At 53.5% G+C, this 19,636-nt stretch overlaps 9 protein-coding genes across 9 annotated transcripts; 2 read left to right on the top strand and 7 right to left on the bottom strand.

The window, feature by feature from the left end:
• Positions 1–1,284: 1,284 nt before the first annotated feature.
• AB675_8758 (uncharacterized protein) lies at positions 1,285–2,412 on the top strand (the record flags this gene model as incomplete). Its single annotated transcript, XM_018149231.1, has 3 exons — positions 1,285–1,473; positions 1,526–1,723; positions 1,774–2,412. 3 exons carry the CDS (start codon positions 1,285–1,287, stop codon positions 2,410–2,412), a joined length of 1,026 nt encoding a protein of 341 aa, XP_018004642.1.
• Positions 2,413–2,580: 168 nt separating this feature from the next.
• Positions 2,581–3,581, bottom strand: AB675_8757 (putative oxido; the record flags this gene model as incomplete). The annotated part of the gene is made up of 2 exons (XM_018149230.1): positions 2,581–2,786; positions 2,846–3,581. 2 exons carry the CDS (start codon positions 3,579–3,581, stop codon positions 2,581–2,583), a joined length of 942 nt encoding a protein of 313 aa, XP_018004377.1.
• A 462-nt stretch (positions 3,582–4,043) lies between these two features.
• Positions 4,044–6,122, bottom strand: AB675_8756 (uncharacterized protein; the record flags this gene model as incomplete). Its single annotated transcript, XM_018149229.1, has 1 exon — positions 4,044–6,122. One exon carries the CDS (start codon positions 6,120–6,122, stop codon positions 4,044–4,046), a length of 2,079 nt encoding a protein of 692 aa, XP_018004693.1.
• Positions 6,123–6,772: 650 nt separating this feature from the next.
• Positions 6,773–7,513, bottom strand: AB675_8755 (Conidiophore development protein hymA; the record flags this gene model as incomplete). The annotated part of the gene is made up of 1 exon (XM_018149228.1): positions 6,773–7,513. The coding sequence occupies one exon, from the start codon at positions 7,511–7,513 to the stop codon at positions 6,773–6,775; it is 741 nt and encodes a 246-aa protein (XP_018004668.1).
• A 59-nt stretch (positions 7,514–7,572) lies between these two features.
• On the bottom strand, positions 7,573–8,056 carry AB675_8754 (Conidiophore development protein hymA; the record flags this gene model as incomplete). Its single annotated transcript, XM_018149227.1, has 3 exons — positions 7,573–7,772; positions 7,823–7,883; positions 7,937–8,056. The coding sequence occupies 3 exons, from the start codon at positions 8,054–8,056 to the stop codon at positions 7,573–7,575; spliced, it is 381 nt and encodes a 126-aa protein (XP_018004481.1).
• Positions 8,057–8,444: 388 nt separating this feature from the next.
• Positions 8,445–9,649, bottom strand: AB675_8753 (putative TLC domain-containing protein; the record flags this gene model as incomplete). Its single annotated transcript, XM_018149226.1, has 3 exons — positions 8,445–9,116; positions 9,165–9,296; positions 9,374–9,649. The coding sequence occupies 3 exons, from the start codon at positions 9,647–9,649 to the stop codon at positions 8,445–8,447; spliced, it is 1,080 nt and encodes a 359-aa protein (XP_018004373.1).
• Positions 9,650–10,290: 641 nt separating this feature from the next.
• AB675_8752 (uncharacterized protein) lies at positions 10,291–13,124 on the top strand (the record flags this gene model as incomplete). Its single annotated transcript, XM_018149225.1, has 4 exons — positions 10,291–10,738; positions 10,783–11,002; positions 11,255–11,753; positions 11,979–13,124. The coding sequence occupies 4 exons, from the start codon at positions 10,291–10,293 to the stop codon at positions 13,122–13,124; spliced, it is 2,313 nt and encodes a 770-aa protein (XP_018004313.1).
• Positions 13,125–14,194: 1,070 nt separating this feature from the next.
• On the bottom strand, positions 14,195–15,094 carry AB675_8751 (uncharacterized protein; the record flags this gene model as incomplete). Its single annotated transcript, XM_018149224.1, has 1 exon — positions 14,195–15,094. One exon carries the CDS (start codon positions 15,092–15,094, stop codon positions 14,195–14,197), a length of 900 nt encoding a protein of 299 aa, XP_018004216.1.
• A 1,662-nt stretch (positions 15,095–16,756) lies between these two features.
• AB675_8750 (uncharacterized protein) lies at positions 16,757–17,902 on the bottom strand (the record flags this gene model as incomplete). The annotated part of the gene is made up of 2 exons (XM_018149223.1): positions 16,757–17,827; positions 17,873–17,902. 2 exons carry the CDS (start codon positions 17,900–17,902, stop codon positions 16,757–16,759), a joined length of 1,101 nt encoding a protein of 366 aa, XP_018004618.1.
• Positions 17,903–19,636: the final 1,734 nt, after the last annotated feature.

Raw genomic sequence — 19,636 nt, 5'->3', positions numbered from 1 at the left:
GCTGTCTGCTTTGACAGCACTCCTCGCGAAATGACAAGAAGGACTAGAGCGGCGGACCGGACTGATGCCTGGCCATAGTATGCCGATCTGGCATCTGAAGTACGCTGGTAGTGAGGGACAAGGTCGCCGAGATTGGACATAGTAAGTCAGCCGAACGTAGTGTGGCCCTTGCACGGCAAAGAGGTTTCTGCCGCTTTAAGAAGCCACCTTATTAAAACCAATCGTCCGACCCGGCTGCTCACAGACAGACCGGGGTGCCGGGTGAGCGCGCACCCGAGCGTCGCGCGACGCGGGTGAGTGAGAGGCGGGCTCGTGTAAAGCGGCCTCACCCGCATCCCAACGCGGGGTGTCCTCGACGCCGATTTTACCTTGCTTGGCGAAAATTCCGAGCGAGGTGCTACTTGCCGACGACGAACAGCAAGACCGCTACAGCATCACAGAGCTTCCAGACTGCTGTCGATGCAAACCATGCACATGGCATGCTGAGGTCTGGAGATATCAATATATGTTAAGGAGTACTGAGCTCTTTTGTTGCCCAGGATAGGCGAGATTAGGCCAAGGACTGAACCCTATAAGTTCACAATCCCCCCTCCAGACTCGACAGCCCTCTGTTTCCTGGACACGACCTTGATATGTTAAACTTTCCACGCGTCAGACCTCTCGATAGCATTCCTGTATGACAGTATCTAGGTGCTCTTGCTGTGGTCCACGCTTGAACGTAGCTGTAAATCAAGCCGCACTCGAGGTCCTGCACCACCGTCTGCCAATCTTATCACCGGCTTGCCCATTGATTCGAAGTTACCTCCCAGCACTCTGTGCTGGATCCACTAAAGGACGATCTCGAGGGAAATGTTTCTGAGCTCTACCACAGGAAAAGTACAATTGCTACATAGGATGCCGAGTCTCTTTATCAAAGGCCAGTGCAAATGGGAACTGGAGACAGTACACGCTGTTGTCTCACGCTACTCAGCTCCACGATGAGGAAGCAATACAGCTATGGTCAGCATGCAATGCAACGAGTGTGCTGATCATCAAGATGAGGCTAAGAGACTGGAATGTATTCGAGGACAGAGTCGAGTAAAGTGGGCGGAACTTACACGGCTGGAATCCGAGTGCTCACATCATACTTAGGTAGGTACTTGACTTGGGCATGCACGCGAAGGCAGGTGCAGCAGGCATAGCTCCATAGCTGTTTCTGAAAGCAGCCCGTGCCATTCGAATACCCCCCTCAAGTTGCCTTGAGCTCTTATCTGGAGGCCTCCTTGCCATACGACGTTGACGAAGATGTTTGCCAAACTCCAATTCCTCGTTGTGCTGCTGAGTATTGGGGTGCAGGGTCGACCACACTTACCACACATCCTCAGTAGCGTCTGGCATGACGTGATCTCCCCTAACATCACCCTGGGACGGGAAGCCAAAGAGTGGCGACCTCACTCTGCCGATGCAGCTGCTGTACCTGACCTCTTCCTTCCAGTGAGTAAATACTCACGAACAGCAAGCGCGGCCTCGGAACTGACCAGAGCAGCCAAGGGCACCTATCTTACGCAACTTCCCTGATACAAACACGCAGAACATGGCCGTTACAGCATTCTTCGATGCACTTAATTTGGCGTTTTCAGGTTACAAAGCTCTTATGGGCCAATGCAAACCGGGGTGGCAGCCACCTGCAACATACCTCAGATACTTCCCACCCGAACCGGAGGATGCCCGAGGATCAGTCCAGGTATGTTGAGTGCAGTGTATTATGATATTACAGGCTGAGCAAATTGTCAGGATGCCTTACTGGCTGTCATAGGTCCCAGTCCTTACGGACCGGCTGAGATGGACGAACCAGGCTACAGCTTTGCAATCTACTACGAAGAAGTGGTCGACGTCCCAGAGTCCATCGCAGAGCTCGATCAGCGAATGTGCAGCCATAATGACCCGCCCAACGCGTATTTCGGCGAGAGCGACGAAGATTCTGCCGCGTGGATGGTCATCTGTCCCAAGACGTTCGAGAACCAGAAAGATCTGTCTCATACAACCTGTGAGGAGCTACCTGACGGTGCAACAGCAGCTATGGATGTTCCAGGCGCGACTGTGCTCCACGAATTCCTACACTGGCACAGAATGACGACAAATATTGGCACTCTCGAGATTGTGGACTACAACATCGATGATCTGGGGATCAATCTGATTGATCCTAAAGCCTGGCCAAAAACTGGGTACGGACCGGAGAATGCACAAGCACTGAATGAGGTGTTTCAAAGATGGGATCCTTCGGACATGAGCGAGGAGCATCTCACTCGAGCGCCCTGGTTGAACGCTGACAATTATGTCTATTTCTGTCTTGAGTCATACTGGGAAGAGAAATGTGCTGGGAAGCACTTTGGAGACGCTCCTCGACCTCCTCCGATCAACGCACTCCGGTAAAAGAGTTGTCATCACCCGATTGCTGTTCGAGAATGATAACTCGGGTTGTCCCTGGGACTCGTCCCAAAACTCTCGACTGATGGACCTGAGATCGGAACGTGGAGCGCCAGCGCAGCTTTGTGAGTGGCATGCCGTACGTAAACCCGATTTAGGCATGGAGATGACTTTTCATTGATACTGCTTGGTCATTTCCTCACACCAGTCCCAAAGCTTTGCTGCTTCACCAGTCCCTCCTTCCGCCTCGCTCTTCACTGCCGCCAGCAGATCCTCCCTGGGCGCAGGATGTATCCTTCCCCACGGAATCACATACACGCCTTGGTGCCGCTCGATACTCAACTCCTGCGAGAGCCCGGCATATAGAGCCGTATACGCGCCTTGCTTAGGTGGGTACAGCATTGGCACAGTGCCGCCCGGAAATACCACGGCTTCTCACGGAAGAAGTTGGAGCGTAGGCCTCCTGGGTTTTGTGCAATAGAGAACACCGCGTTGTCCGAACTGCTATTGTGTCGTCGCCCATACTCCGTTGCGAGGTACCAGTTCCCCAGCTTGGACATCGTGTAGCATGCATTGAGGTCCTTCATCTGCTCTTCCACAGGTGAGGTCAGGTGCGCCATGATGTGGCCGCCGGCTGGAACGAGGAGATCCACGATCTGCGACGCCGTCCAGATTACACGAGCCGGAGATGCATCAGCATTGCGATCAGCCGTCAGACACGGCTCGAGCAGCTTCGTGAAAAGGTAGGCCCCAAGCACATTCGTCGCCACTTGCACCTCAAGACCCTGCGCCGAGAACGAGTTCGGCGCTACATTGCCCCTCCCAGCGTTGTTGAACAGCACATCAACGGCAACACCCTTCTTCACAAGCTGATCAGCGGATGCTTTGATCGAGCTGAGATCTCCGAGGTCCAGAAGTAGGAATTCCAGTCTGCCTTGCTCTGATGTGGGAACTTTGCTCGTGGACATGATTTCCTCGATAGCCTTCTCGGCGCTGGCCTGGTTGCGCCCGGCGATGTAGACATGGCCGCCAGCGTTGTAAAGGAGGCGCGATAGCTCGAGGCCGACGCCGCTGTAGCCGCCGGTGCCGATGAACGTCTTTCCCTTCTGGGAAGGAACGTTCGCTTCGGTTAGTGGTGCGCTGGGAGGGATGATCTGCGAGAACTGGACACCCATTCTGGGCAGGTGAAACCCCGTGAATGCTGCTCTGTTGTATCAAATGGCGTAGTGCACTTTAGGCTTCCGCAATGTGGCAGCAGGCATCGCCTCGGACTGCAGCCAGAGAGCTACGAGCCTGTATTGGACCACACTTACGGCGATGGTGCTCGTTATTGCGATCTGTGATTCAGTGCAGATGGATGCGAACAATGAAGCTGGCCTCGTACGACTTTCCTTGTACCCCGCAGAGTAGGAGTTCTGCCCACGACACGCTAAGTACCGTGCCTCTGTTCGAGCTACTGTGCTGGCCAAGCAGGCAATTGGCTCGCACAATTGTGGGTGTAGGTAGAATACGCGGGATCATTCGAGCTACCAACTAAATACGCGTTTAGGACCACGGTATTGAGGTCCTTTAGAAGACCGCTCCAATCACCTCAAGCCCACCGACGCGTTTCCAGTCCTTCGTCTGTGACCCATATTCTACGATGCTTCGTCCCATAGCTGTCCCAGAAGCTCGATGTCGCGAGGAAAGCCGATGTTTCTGATCTTCCGCGAATATATGAGGCTGTCCGAGTCGGGCCCTTCCTGCCATATAACGCCGCCACTCCACATGTCTGGCGCCATCAGTCCGCCAGAGCACGAGATACGAGGAGCTGCAGGAGTGGGACTGCTTCCGCTCGGGCTATCTGAATCGTTGCTCAACACCTTGCAGACATAACGACCGACATATTCGTGCTCTGGACCACCCATACTATGTTCGTGGCGTCGGTCCCATTCGCCTAGCAGAAGCTCGAGTCTTCTGAACGTGGGAACTCGACAGGTGTCATTGATCGCCAGTACTGGCGGCAATAGACGCTCGACGAACGAAGCGAGGCTGCTTGCATTGAACAACTTATCGGGTCCTGTATGACTGTAAAGCTCGCCAGGTGAGCCACTGCGGAGGGTAAGCTCTTCGAGCTTAGAAAATCGTTCGAATGCTTGGACCGTTGCATCAAAAGCTTCATGTGGCTGATCTCGGTCGATGTCGACGTCCAGAGATGTCAAATTGGGCAGACCAGAGGCAAGCCGTGCCAGGTGCGTCGTGTTCAGGTACGTTGAACGTGCAGGCCAGGGAACGTCGAGATAGTTGATCAATTGCAATGACAGGGAGGTCAGCGCTGCCTGGTTCCTCATAAGAGCATCAATCAAGATTCCCGGATCGTTGAATGGTACCTGGAAATGACGAAGGGACACGACTTCCAGGGAGTGCTTGGGTGAATCCAAGTGCTGCAACAACTTCTGCGCATCGCACTGGCTGACACCGAAAATGCTCAGCTCATGTAATGAGTCAATCGCTGAAAAGAGCAGGGCATAGGCCATATCGTCATAGAGTCCGCTCAGCGACAATGTCGTGATGTTGGAGAAGCTCGTTCGGTTGAGCCATGCTTGAAGGTTGCTGTTTCTGAGGTCGCCACTGTCCGGCTTGCGACAACATGGGAAGTCGCAAGACTGAGCCTCTTCTATCTCGTGGTCTCCTGAGATCCTCATGTACGCCGAGCTCACCCATCGACTGAAGCGCGATGTACTATTGGCATGATCGAACATCCACACTCGTGCATTTTCTAGGGAGAAATAAAGCGGCGGAAAGATGTTAGAATGCGCCCACCAATGTTCGAGACGGTTGAACGGCCATAAGAGATTGGTAGCTTTCGGGAGACCTGCACTTGAATACGAGAACTCGCCGTTTGCGCCTTGATCGAATGCATAGCCGCTCAGCCTCAATTCCTTCAGAACAGGCATTGGCGCATGAAACACTTGACGATCTTCGAAGTTGAATGCGCGTGGCTGACCATCGCTCACCACGCAACCTTCGTGGCCGAGCTGAAGATCAAGCGAAGTCACGTGTGGCCAAGATGTGAGAAGACGATGAAGGTCGATCATAGGTTGTGGAGCCGGTTCGCCGCCATATATGACGGCCACCTTGACTGACTCAACAGCAGGCGATCCCATCAGATCTAGGTAGTGGTTGCCCCGCTTGTGACCGTGAGGAGGACCCCAATGAAAATGACCCAAGGCATCGAGAGAGGTTAGGTGCAGTCGAGCGGAGGGAAGGTATTCTGAAAGAGTCTGAGGAAGCTTGGGCATGAGCCCGTCGCTCTGCCAGTAGATATTTCTAACGCTGGGCAGACATCGAAGGGCACACTGAACCTCTGTCCAGTTTGTCAAAGACTGGCGACCATCCATTGTCAGGGCATCTACCCCCTGTCGATCTTCTCGAGAACGGCCGCATAGCTGACTCAGCATATTCGATGTCTCGTTGGCTTGACCAGGGGTCCCGTATGCAAGCTTGAGGTGTTGTGGGAGTGGCGGGATGGCCTTCACTGCTCCAGGCAGAATCTGGATGGGAGACCCCTTGACTGTAGTACTGCTATAAGTATGGGACTTCGACATGTCAGCTGTCTTGCGCGCTGGCGGCGCAGCACTCGCTCCGATCATGTACAGCAAGATCAGCACAGTGGTGAGCATAATACACGAGGTTGTTGCAAGCCGTGACGTCGCGCGGCGACGTCCCTGGGCCATTACTGATCAATGATGCGCTGTTGCAAAGATTGGGCGAGGGCATTCATTTTCTTTCAGCAATACTTCTCTGTCTATCGATTGGCCCGGCCGATGAAAGCATCTTGTCAAGTGGCTCAGGACACTTTTGGTACTGTAGGACGCACGCTCGCTTGATTAGAAGGACACCTCGCTAGTATTCCAGGCAGACACAAGCAGGCATCCCAGAAACGGGGGCCGAAACAAGCGCCTGCATCTGCTTGAGGCCGGCTTATCCCATGGAATGACGGTCCGTCGACAACATCGACGTTCCACTTTATGCAGAGGCCTGAAGGTCTGGTGGCTGGTCAAAGAAGATGATGGCAGAGACAACGATGAAATAGGTTGGCTGCGCCGACATGTTGAAAAACACTTGAGGTCTGTACCACTCTCCGTAGCTAGGACATTGCAAAGACCGGTTGACAGCAACTCGCCCCGTTCTGGAGGACTTCCCATCCTGCGATACTGTCCGCACAACGCAGTCCACTTCGAGATGTTGGCTCGGGCATGGTCCTGCCAACGCAGAACTCATATTGTACAAATCGTAACCAATGCTGTATACAATTCAGTCCCACCCCGTGTCACGCTATGCCGCGCCATGAACATGGTATCATGCTAATGCTACTTCGTATTCATCAATTCAAAACGTCGTTGGAGTTGCTCCTAAGCACCAACTGCCTGGCGCTCTGCCCTCTACCCGCCACAAACTCTGGCTCATCGGGCAGCAATTCGATCTGTCGAAGCAAGAAGCTCTTCTCATCCAGGAATTGATCATCATCCGTCCTCCCTTCCAGAAAGGACGGTAGAAACTTGAGCAGCCGGCCCTTGTTCTTGATCAATATCCGCTTGACCTCATCGCTCTTATTCGGGTTCGCAACGAAGACCTTAAAGACGTGGAACGCTTCGTACTGCACCATCTTCCTGTCGTCCTTCAGCAGGTTCATTGTCAGTTTGAGATTGTCGCCGCTAGCAACATATGTTGTCATGACCACATAATTTGTGCGATCAAGCAGAAGTTCTCCGAGCAGCTTGATAGATTGACGCTTTGTCACGTATGACGTCGATAGTAGAAGCGTTGTGTTGAAGTATGATCCGAAGAATAAGTCGTAGTTGGTGGTGAGGTATTGTGATGTTAGTGGCTTGTGTTTCGTTAAGAGATCTCTGAAGGTGGTGAACGCATCGGCGCTGACTTCGAAGCTACTCTTGTTGATCCACTGGAAGAATTGCCAGAAAACGCCCTTGCCGGACTGCTTCCTTGAGACGTCCACCGTGTTGAGCTGGACTGCCTTCTCGCCTGGCTGGCTCTCATCGTACAAGATGACTGCTGCTACCGTGTCGTGCTGCAGGGCCTGCCGCAGTATTGTGCCGCACGGCATAGCGCTCTTTGCATCATCGTAGCCCCGACACAACTCCACGATGATCTCTGGTCTTTGCATCACAAGATAGTTGATGGCGGTGGCTCGCCTGTTTGTGAATTTGCAGGTTTGAAGCGTAGTATATGGGAGAAGATGATCTGGGCATCCTTTCGAGCCTCAAAGGGCAGTAGCCGTATGCTTCGTGCAAGCTCGTAGAGAATGTCCTCCTGGATGATGCAGGTCACCAATTGGTGCACTTGGTCCGGGCTTGTGTCGTGTTCTAGACCAATTGTCAGTCTCACGTAGACTCGCATGTCTTGGACGGCATACCTGGCGTCCCTTGTACGATCAACTTCATCTGTGACATATATTTCGCTGCATCGTCCTCGACCTGTCAGCATGGAGATCAGTAAATGCAGCCCCGGTCATGTTGTTTTGCCGTACCTTTGTGCTCGGCGCCGGCTCCCGCAACTTGTATAGAAGATCTTTCAACGACCTGACGATCTCGGGCGGCGCTTTTGGGTTATTCTTGTTCCCGAACAGGTTGAAGGCTTTCAGCGCCATGACGGCGGTGGGCGAGGGCCCGTAGCGTGAGAGACAGTGACGCTAAGCCGGCCGGACAGATCGATATTCGTTCAAAGATACATTTGAGGACGTAGTGTATGGTATGGGAGGCTGCTGCAGTTTACAATCGGGTACCGGGACAGTGGTGCTGTGCTGCAGGTTGAGCGCATGCGACATGGGGAATCAATGTTTCGTCCCGACTTTCTGGGGTTCGCAAGGGTCACCGAAGCAACGCCAATCACCGCTTAACTCCGTCACATCACCGCTCACAGCTCTAACCTTAGTGAAGTCGCGGGTTGCGGCAGACGTGGATCTCTATAGCACATGTTCATCAGAATATGTATGACGTCGTCTATCCAAAGACCACATAGCAAGTACAGTCCAACCTTTACAGCTCTTTCCTGCGCGTTGTCGTGTTGCTGTCTCCGTCTACTGCCGTGCTGAAAGCTTGCTGCTCGCTCTTCTCTACGCCCGGCGTAGGTACGCCATACCCCGAGATCTCTCCCTGATCGAGCTCGTCGGCCATCTCCTCAATGATGCTCTGACGCCTCTGGAGCTTGTCTGTCTTTGGCTTGTCGTCGAACCTCTTCCGGACAGTCTCAATCATCCTTCCGAACCAGTAGAAATTGAGAGTGTGTAGGATAAAATTACTCGCCAGGTACACCAGTCCCAACCACAGCGGCACGTATGGCGTCCTGTCATTCGCGAACTTCATGACCTCGCTCTGCGCCCTCAAGCACGTGTCTTGACCCATGCAGAGCTGTCCATCGCGTGGGACGAATATTGCGGCAGCGGGACTGGCATGGACATCTCGCACGTGCGCCGGGGCTGATGGATAGTCTTGGAGCACGGTCCAGATGTCCTGGAATACAAGCCATGACTGGTATGTGCCCCAGCAGAGGCGCGAGCAAAAGAAGGTTGCCAACAGCATGATGCCATTGTACCATTGTAATGTCCCACCAGTCATGTTGAGCTTGTCGCAGAACCAGTGGATGTTAAGAAATGGCGTCGATAGCTCGTAAAGGATGAATACTGGACCGTAGTAATTTACGAACGGCCTCTGCACATCTCATCAGTAACTGATCTATCAGGAATCATAGTGACCTACGAATCCCAGAGCAAAAACGCTTAGGGCGCTGATGGCATGGAACCAGATGCCGATGCCAAAGATACTGAAATGTCGTGTGCTGACTATCAAGTCCCACACGAAGTAGCCGGTCGCAAAGGCCTGGATGAGCCACTGGAGCTGGTGTAGCCGTAGACGCGTTCGACTGCGCTCGCCTTCATGTCACGTCGCTCTTCGTCATTGAACATTACCCATAGTGCTAGGGCGTTGATCAGGCATGACTGAACGAGAGAGACCACATGGACGTCCCAGTTGATTCTTGTTCGCCTGTTCAGTCTCCGATAGATGTTTGGAAACAGAGCATTGGACAGCCAGGGTGAAACGACACTCTCGATGGTCTGGTAAAGAAGGTAGGCGAACACGACCTCGTGGATATGGAACGGCAGAGAGGGCAGCTGCAGTGCTTCGGCCGCAGGCGTCACCAGAGCCTGCAGCCACCCAGGCGGTGGTGGGATGGGATCGAGCATTGCGGTGTGCTAGGCCCGGCGCCTTGGTCGAGACACTATGTTCGGCGAGGACAAACTATCGGAACAATCAATACAGTCGCATGCAGTTCGACCAGGTCTAGGCTGCAGATAAGAATGGGAAGGCGAGTAGGACGGTACGGTGTAGGTTGAAGTCATCGAGCAGGAAGGTGTGACGTCGCCCGCAACTTGTTGGGGATGGCGCCCAGTCTCACTCGCTCCACCGCCAAATTCATGGCACGGCAGCTGCCTTCTACCTTATAATCGTCGACTACCCACAATCGACGCGACAGATGGTCCTTACAAGCCAAATGCAGACATCATGCACTCTGAATTCAATCAAGGTTACCCATGTGAGTTCCAATTTATGGTTAGTCGACTACCTACTCTTCCTGGTGCAAGATTGTGTCCACGATCTGTGTGTTCGTAGTCTGCTTGAACGGCTTGTGCCTACCGGCTACGACGACTATGTCTGTGCGAGCTGCGGTAAGTAAGATGCATTCTCCGAGAAGTTCGTGCATCATTCCTTGCCATCGTGATGGTCCAAGCTTGAGGTCACTCTCTTTTGATAACCTGCGGCGCGTCCATGTCTATCATGTCTTACCGACAGCGGAGGGTTGGCGCGCCAGGAAACGGTGTTCAACATGGTTCGGAAGGTCTTCTACACATCAGCGACGCTGTGCGCGCTCGTAGTGAGCAGCATGGCACAGGACACCACTATCCACGTATATCCGGAGAGCTGCTCAGTTGAGCCCAGCACAGAGGTAAATCCAATCGGACAATCAACAAATCTGGGAACGCAAGAGCCGGGCACCTACACTGCGACATTCTCAATGACTACCATAGGCGTTTCTGGAAGTGTGGCTCCTACAACCAAATCGCCTGTGCCATCACCATCCCCTGTTGGCATTGTCAGAGGACGGATCGCCGTGGCCGAACCGCTTGGATGCCTGCTGTCTTATCCCAGGATCGACTCGTATCCTATTGCCGGCCTTCCTGTCACAGTATCATCTCTTGAAGACTGCGCGGACCATTGCGCGAGTGCCGCAGGCGTTGGAAATCCAGTCGGCAGCTACATGGGTGTACAGTCAGGTGGGTTTTGCTAGCATTAGTCGGCAATTGGCTTACGTGAACAGGAAATCAATGCTTCTGCGGGAAGTATTTCGTTTCCGTATCCTCGGGAACTTGCGATCTTCCCTGCGATCAAGATGTCAATGCGATTTGCGGCGGTGATGATTCGATGTCTATCTACACTATCATCGAATACTCCCCTGAAAGCACCGACACCACCACACAGACGAGCAGACCCCTCACAATACCTGGAGGAGTGACATCGCAGGCCGCTGGCGACACAGGGTCAGCTTTGTCAAGCTCCATGCTGCAGGCGACTTCGTCATCGAGCGTCTCCACGATTCAGCCTCCCAATTCAGCCACTCGAGCGAGCTTATCATCGTCCCATAACCCCGTTATCTCATCATTGAGCCCACAGTCTCAGACGTCAAGCAGAATCTCAAGTCGACCAGTCAATACCATACTGTCTTCGAGCGTAAATCCTTCACCCAGGTAGGGGTTCTCCGTACGTGCAGAGAATTTGGCTGACCTCCCAAGTGGTACCATACAAGGCGAGTTTGTCCTTACTGTCAACATAAATCCTGGCGGAAAAGTCAAGCGGGCTATATTATACATAAGCGATGATGGATCTCTTACAAGCGATCCTTTCGCGGCGGCCCGATTCGATGTGGTAGATGGCAAGCTCTTCGCCGGGAGCCCGGTGTCTACGGACGCAGGGGACAGCTCACAAATTTTTTATGCATCAGACGGGATAGGCAGTATCACCACCACGTTCTCCATCGGCACTAACAACGATCTGCGATGGACAAACGATGCGTTCTTTGGTGGCTCAGCCCGCTTCTGCGTCTTGAACAACCTCGTCTACGTGAACTTTCGAGAGCAGCTACCGCTTGGCTGCGTGCCAGTTGTGCCTGGAGCAGTCGACGTTGACTCTCTTCCGTCCTCATCTGCAAGCTCAAGCAATCCGGCGACTTCTCAGCAACCACCAATCCCATCAGTGCCTACGAGTAAACAGTCGTCCTCACAGCCTGCACAGGTTGTCACACAGACTTCACGCACAACTACGACTACCACTAGGACGACAACTACGACAACTACAACCACACCACCCATTACGAGAACAGCAACGACGACGACGACGACGACGACGACGACCACCACCACCACAACGACGATCAAGACGTCCACTTCCGCGGCCATCCCGACCACGTGTGTACCATCTGTTGCATCGGACCCCTTGTGCCCGGATCACAACAATCAGGCGCTCGACATCAATGGCGATTGTTACCCCTACGAGATTCTTTGCGGGAATGCAGTGGGTGGCGGTGGTTTGCTTGCCAACGCAACGTACGCTGAAAGCTTTCGTGACTGCATCAGCGAGTGTACGCTCTACAATGCTGCTATACCTTTCAGATGTATCGCAGTCAGTTTCCAGAAAGTCGGCATCGCTCCTGGAAGCGACAATTGCTACCTCCTCACATCCTTCACAGGCAATACTTGCGACCCAAATTTCGACTCCACGCGCTTGGTGTATGGAGGATATTCTAGCCCGGTGGGAGGTGCATGTGTGAGCTCGTCCACACAGTCCACCACCACCACTAGTATAAGTCGATCTACGCCCGGCACTGGCATTATAGTCGCAAGCAGCCAGAGTAGTCAACAGTTGTTAACTCCATCGATTAGTTCTTCCAGCTCGAGGCCGACTTCAAGCGGCAGTTCTAGCACGTCTAGTCTCGTCCAAAGCACCTTTACGTCATCCAGAACTTCCGTCACCAGCAGTCCCACAAGCTCCACAACAAGTCAAAGCACCACCACCACCACCACCACCACCACCACCACCACCACCACCACAACAACAGCAGGGCCGACCACGAGTTCAGCAGCACAAGCCGGCGTGACCACGGGCACACCAACAACTCCAACATCAACCTCGAGTACCTCACCCTGTCCAAGCCCTCCATCCACTAGTTTTGCCGGTGACGGCTTCGATACGAACCTAGAGTGCTATCCCGGACAACCACAAGGCCCAGTCTGCTACGGTTATGCGTTTGATTACGATCCTGGAAAGCCAGGCTTCGAATACAACGGAACCAAGAACTACGAAATCGAGTGTATGACCGAGTTCCGAGTCAACCAAGGTGTTGCAGCGCAAATATTCGTTAGCGACCTGAGGCAGTGCATCGGCGAATGCGACCGGTCAAATCGCGAGAACCCGGGGTCGCTTGTGTGCGCGGGCGTCACCTTCTATGCGAACATTTCGATCACAGACGGTAACAATTGTTACAGCTTTCCAAGAATCGATTGTGCTTCAAGAACCTCCGCCAATTATACCCAGTCTGCACGCCTGCTCTATCCGGGGTATCCAAACATGGTCGATTACAACCCCAACTTCAATTGTCCGCAGTAAATGGAGAAAAGGGGGAGGAAGCCTTGCAGTGCGCGGGCGAAGGGGCACATATGCATATGCCCACGGCCGAGCTCATCATACACTGTATGCAGGGGGCTTCTGGCTTTGCACGAGCATTCGCATCACATCATATGGTACTTCATTACTGTAGCCTTTTATCTTTGAAATGTGCTCTTGTTACATGGACCTGTAGCTGGCAATCATTTTCCTTCGTGCTCCGTTGAAATGGTCTCGCGCGAACACGAGACTGCATCGAAATCAACATGTCGTAGTCGCAACACGCCCATCCATTTGAGCAACATTTTACATTCCCCAGATCGCTCTCTGCAGTGCTCGCTCCTTGCGCATTCCACATTCGACAACTTTTTGAGTTTTCTTGTCTTGACATAAGTTGAAGAAAAAGGTAGGACTTTGTTCTTCGAATGTTCAATTGGGCTCACTGGCTGGGTACGTGGTAACAAGGACGATACTGTCGTGGGAGGGAGACCTCTGCTAGAGATTCAACAGTATGATCAATGACCTGTCGAGGATAATGTCGACCATGCACTTGGTCACGCCTGAGCATTCACCTGTCAAGATCACGACCAACTATGGCAAGGTCACCGTCGATAGTTCAAACCGGACCTTTCCTGGTCTTGGTTCGCCATTCCGCATGAAACAACGACAGCTGAGCTCGGTATCGCAGACCGACGATTCATGCCCATCGCCGGTTTGCCGCAGTCGCATGACCACGTCCCATCAACGTCGTGCTGGCAGCAGTCGCGGCTTCTGCTCGACCACAGGCTGTCCTGGGAGTGTGGCTGCGCAAGATGTCGGTACGAAGTGTTACGTCTGCTGTTGGATGGTGTACTGAGTGCAAGTCCGAGCAAAGCGCCGCAAATGTCCAGTGGCGGCCTGCTTGGACTAGAGAGGCCCCAACAGCGCACACCACCAGAGCCCTGCTTATACCTCAGAATTGAGATGCAGAACTGGGATGGAGGCAGAGTAATGTTGAGACCAAGGCGGCAGCAGCTACCATTGAAGACCGTTCTGCAGAGACGATGCCAACGGCGCGCTTGATGGTCCCCAACTCAGCCAGCTCCACGGCCGAGATCTCTCCCAGTCCCACTCTCGAGCCAAGACGACCGCCATCCCTTCTCCATATCCTTCCTCAGCCACTTCACACACTCATCGACCTCTTTGTCCTCGGCCTCTGCCGCCATCCTCTTCCCAGGCGCCTCCCTAAAGAAAAGCAGCCCTCCTGGAACAGCCCACAACGGATTCTTCTTCTCGTCACCCATCCCACTTCTCCCTACCGGTCCCGTGACAAACCCACACTTCCGATAAAAGTCCTCCTTGCCATCTGCAGCGATAACACTGGCACTCACGCCCTCCTGCTCAGCCAGTTTCAATCCCTCTTCCACCAGCAGCCGGCCGACGCCCTTGCCCTGCCAGTCTGGGTCCACGGCCATCGATTCGATATACCAGCTCGGACACCGGTTCTTGGCAGGATCCCAGATGTGATCCAGGCAGCCAGATGCCTCGCTGGCCTCGATGATGCATTCTTGGGCTGGGCTAGCGGCACGATTCCGCCAGATGGTTCTATATGCAAGCCAAACGACATTGGAGACCAAGAAGTGAAGAATTCGTTGTGGGAACCACCATGCGTAGCCCCATCCAGCGGCATAATTGTCTGCCGCGGAAGGAGCGATCCGGGACCAGTGGATGACGCCTACGATCCTCTCCTTGCGACTCCCAGAGGTAGTGACAGCAACATTGATGCGGTGGCAGGGATCGAGATGGGCAATGAGATTGCGAGAGAGCCAGTACCGGGACATGTGAGAACGGTAGGCGTGGCGGTAAGGGTGGATGATATGTCCGAAGAGGACATCATTGTGAAATGCACGGGCGGCGAGTCGGGCTATGCTGGGCTGTTCGGTGAGGGTGGCTAGACGGATTTCGATAATTGGTTGTTTGGTTGCGGAGGACATAATATTGGACTGGGCCAAGGCCAACCTAATGGGGAAGGACTATGGCCGCGACGGCTGGACTGATGTCGTCCACTGTGTGACCACGACGTCAACGCTTACCGGCTTCCCCACGTCGCCCTACAGTGCAGGTGCTCTGATTACAATGCTATGACATAGATAAGCTAGATGAAGACAATGAACCTGCGGACTGTGGTTATTTCCTCGATAGGCATCCAAAGAGCTGTCCGCACTAGGCAACCAGACACAAGCTGGTAGTCAGTCATAGGCAGGATCTCTGCCAGAGATCTCTGCAGCATGTCTGACTCAATACTTGGCACCCAGCCCTGGACCTGATGAGAGTGTCTCCAAGCGTCGGCCTCGTGCTTGCTGCCAAAGAGGATTCGGGGCCCAGTAAGCCGGATTGGGAACTCTTCGAGTCCCCAAAGTCCGGGTCTCCTCGCGAGCACTTTCTGTGAAGTGTACGTGGGGGTAATGCTGGTGAATCAGGATGATCCCTGGTGTGATGGCATCAATATTTGAGAAGTGATGTATCCAAGACGTTGGTTCGACGGCAGTGGCTTGTCTCCTGACGATCGGCGCTCGTGGAAGGTGTGCAGTCATGCAGGTCCGAGACACGGCAGAGTTTTGATGAGAAGTCTCCCCGGGAGGTCAAAGTCGCGAGGGTCTTCCTGAAACCCTGGTCCTCGATACTGTAGCTGCTCGTCGACTTGATCAATGCGGTTCCTATCAACAGTCCGGCGTTTCGTGAGTTGCGATCCGATGTTGACAAGCGATAAGGATGTAGCAAACAGGAGGCCTCGCGTAGGAAATCACAGCAGCAGCCAGCGAGAAAGGTACGTACCGCCCGGCCGACGGGCAGAAGCAAGTTCAACTCGTGTTGGCCTCGAACTTGCATGCGTGGCGTTGAGCTGTCCAACCACGATCTGCACGTGCAGCAACGAGAAACGATAAGCAAGGTCCAGAGATGCAGTGAACAAAGCCCAACAATTTGCATCGGCATCTGCTAGACAGTGCTATTGTTGCATGATGTTCGAATCCTGGTCCCGGCCAGTGAGGTGTCCGATGCAGGGTCGTTGGTTTGTACGGCCGTGGCAGACTTGTTTCCCCAGGAAGGGTGCGGACTTGGAATTCCTAGTCCTTGATCTCTCTGGGTCTTAGATCAGGTGGATGTCGACTTATCGAGCTCGGTTACTGAGCTGAACCATGTGCGGAGCCGTAATCTTGCACTGAACGTCGGTACTGATCGTACTGCTACCAGACCCTCGAAGCGAAGTTTGGTGCGATCGAAACGCTTACTCCTTCGATAAGAGCACGAGCAAGAAGTGAGGCTTGCTTAAGCTTCCGAGGTGGCATCTGAACCCGCCGAGCCTAGCTTTAGCGATCCCTGGAACTGCTAGCGCAAAACCCATGAACAGGGGCTCCAACCTGTTGCCCAGCCGAACATGGGGGCGACTGGGGCTTGTCGATCGGCGCTTTGCTGGTGCACGTTCGAGACCTCCGGCATTCGAGCAGTTTCAGGAATGTACTTTGTTGGTGGTCTATGGACTCGTCGTCGCAACGAAGCTTGGTCGTGAGACATCTATTCGTGTATCTGAATGTTCCTACATCCCAAGAAGATATATAGATAATGTACAACAATCGTCACATCGTCGCCGTCGCCTTTCAGATCGCTCTCGGAGCTGTCGCATAACCCTCGTCCTCATATCGGACCGTCCAGTCAATGTGCTTGCGGATGATCTGTGCATCACTGCTAGTGCTTTCAATGCTGTCGACCTCGCCTTGCTTGTCATGTTGCTGCGGCTCTCCGTGCGAGCTTCTTGGCACCTGATGCCCGTGAACCAAACCACCTTGTTGACTGCTGACGGTCCGGACTGGCCTGACATACTCCTTGTCCTCTACCTCGTGCGCAGTCTGAGTTCCATGATCCATGCTCCTGTTGGAACTTCCGTTGTTGTGCGTACCGCTCATCTTATTCATCTCGTAAGATCTTTGCTTGCTGCCATATGCGTTTGTGTAAGTCTCCATGTCTATTCCAATGCCGAAGCCCGAGCCAAAGCTACGCACGAACGCCTTCAGATTGGGCAGCGTAGCAGAAATGATGCTCCAGCAGAGATAGACTTGTTGCAAAACCAGAATCGGCGACAGCGCTGTTCCTGGGTTCTCCGCTGTGGTAGCGACCCCAACATAGTGCAAGCGGAGCACTGCCAAGGCCACCAGCGGCAATCGAAAAGCGAATGCGCAGACGACCTGGAACTTGAGGTAGAGCGAGAGCTGTACCGGTGCAACGATCAACATCGCCACCATGACGAGCAACACCTCAGTAGCGACATCGAAGCCGGTGATGACTTGCCAGCGCAGGAACTGGGAGGTGCACTGGGACTCATCGGTCGGCAAAGCCATTGTGGAGGGCGTGCACTTGACACTGACTGCCACAATCGAGGCCGCTCCCCATGTCAACATAATGACGAGAATTGCGAAGCAGGTGTAGATGTAGAGCTGGTGGTTCTTGTGGTGGTTCGTCTGGGCCTTGCGTCCGTGCAGATTGAACAGGCGCATCATTAGATATAATGTCGATACCTTAGCCAGCACGGCCGACAGAATATAAAGAATGATGCTGGCGAACAAGGTGTCGGAAACATATGATCTGGAAGATGACGACAGCAGCTCCAGTGTTTGGCCCAAGCCGCGGGACAGCCCCAATATCGTGGCGATGACTTCGCCGATATGGAGTACCTACAATTGTCAGTGGAATGTAGGAAAGGAGCGTTCGAGCCATACATAGGAGAGCAAGATCAAGGCATCATCCATGCCGTAGACTTTCTTTCGCAGCCATCCTCGAGTGAGAATTGTGATTGAAGAGTACACCAGGCAAAGAATGGACGTTATCCAGATGGCACCAGAGTGATTGTCCGCAGTGACTGGCGCGAAGCGATTGCTTGATCGGCCATGTCGACAAATTGTTATGAAGTGGGCTTCAATGGCTGGTTATATCGTTGGCTCGCGAAGGCTGCTGCTACAAGAAGCTGGAATTCGTGACTGGCAGTTCGCAAGATAGGTACGAAGTCGTCGCTTCCAACGCAAACCGCGAGTAGACCGCAATGAAGTATGGGTACAAAGCAAGAAGCGGGAGCGGTGAATCTATCCCTAGGCGGTCGGTGCCAGTATGAGATACGTCTACCTCTTGAGGGAAGATATCGAACGTAGGAAACGAGCCATATCCATGTACAGGAGTCGACGCTGTCGGAGATCTGGAGGCGAACCTTGAGGACGATTCCATCCTGGCTTGTCAGTGGCGCGTGGTTCCTGGATAAATTATGGTTCATGGGACCCCCCATGAACTGCAGCAGCAGCCGAGTCAAAGCTTGAGGAGATTGACCCAACCAAGCGGAGGCCGATTAAGGCGTTGCAGCGAACCAGAGTTCGCCAAAGTATCTCACGGGCCTTGCGAGTTTGCTGCACCGATAAAGATCTACATGGCGGCTGTCAAGGCATACGAGCTCGGATCTTTGTGGTCTCCTTGCTGAATGAGCGGTATGCACTGTTCTTTTGATAGCCGAAGGGAGGATGCAACAGCACCGACGTGAGATGCATACGACGTCGAGTACCTATCTTGTGCGTGGCCGTCCGGTACTACTGGGTTCCCAGCACGCCAAGTGACGAAACAGATGCATCATGAGGTGTGTAAGGCGATGTGTATCCCACCTCCACGAAAAAGGACTGTGGTTTATGCCGCCCTAGGAACGAGGGAACTTGAAAAGCCGATGCACGGACCAGGCAGATAGCCGAAGCTATCGACTTAGTTGCTTGGCATTGGTCTATTCCCATCAACGCTACTGCATTCTTCATTTCTTCTGGGATTCGGAGTCTTACGGCCACAGTCAGACGGACACAAAACGCATCTGCCTTTGGAGAGAAAGTGTTGCTCGATAACGAGCAGGCCAGGTACTTGGTGCCATCCCGCCACACGCGGCTTCTTGCCGAAGTTTATCCCATATTGGTTTTCTTGCTGTCCTCATCATAAAGTTTGATCTCATTCCCCGCGGTGATCCCTTTCTCATGCGGATCCGCAGGCTAGTGCCGGCAGAGGTCCAGCCGTTCATCTTTACGTGAGTCTTGCAGGTTGCGGAAGCTCGAGGGAGTTCACACTGTTCATGGCAAGCGTCTTTTCAAGCTTTTCTGGATCCCCTGCCTGCGCTAGTATGGCTTCGCCCTGAATGGAGGAAGAAGGCATGTGGCTTGCAGCAAGCAGAACAAGGGCCCCTTGGGCCCTTGCCCAAGGGTATCTTGATCGAGGCGAGGCCTGTGCTGTGCCGCGCCCCTCGCTACTGCGAGATTTGTGAGGGTAAGTACAGTATTTGGTGAGGATCAACGTACTGCCACGCAGGATCAGCGCCGTACTCGCGTGGCATCTACCTAGCGTTCCAAGTTGTCATCGAGGGTACCTATGATACTTTCTTGCGCTCTTGCGACATCTGCCGCAACCCTTTTCCATCTCTACTCCTCATCACTTCTGTTGGTGGTCTTCGACACACTTCAACCACG

This window comes from Cyphellophora attinorum (assembly GCF_001299255.1).
Source record: "Cyphellophora attinorum strain CBS 131958 chromosome Unknown Contig3, whole genome shotgun sequence".
NCBI classification, from domain to species: domain Eukaryota; kingdom Fungi; phylum Ascomycota; class Eurotiomycetes; order Chaetothyriales; family Cyphellophoraceae; genus Cyphellophora; species Cyphellophora attinorum.
This window is presented reverse-complemented; position numbering and strand designations above follow the sequence as displayed.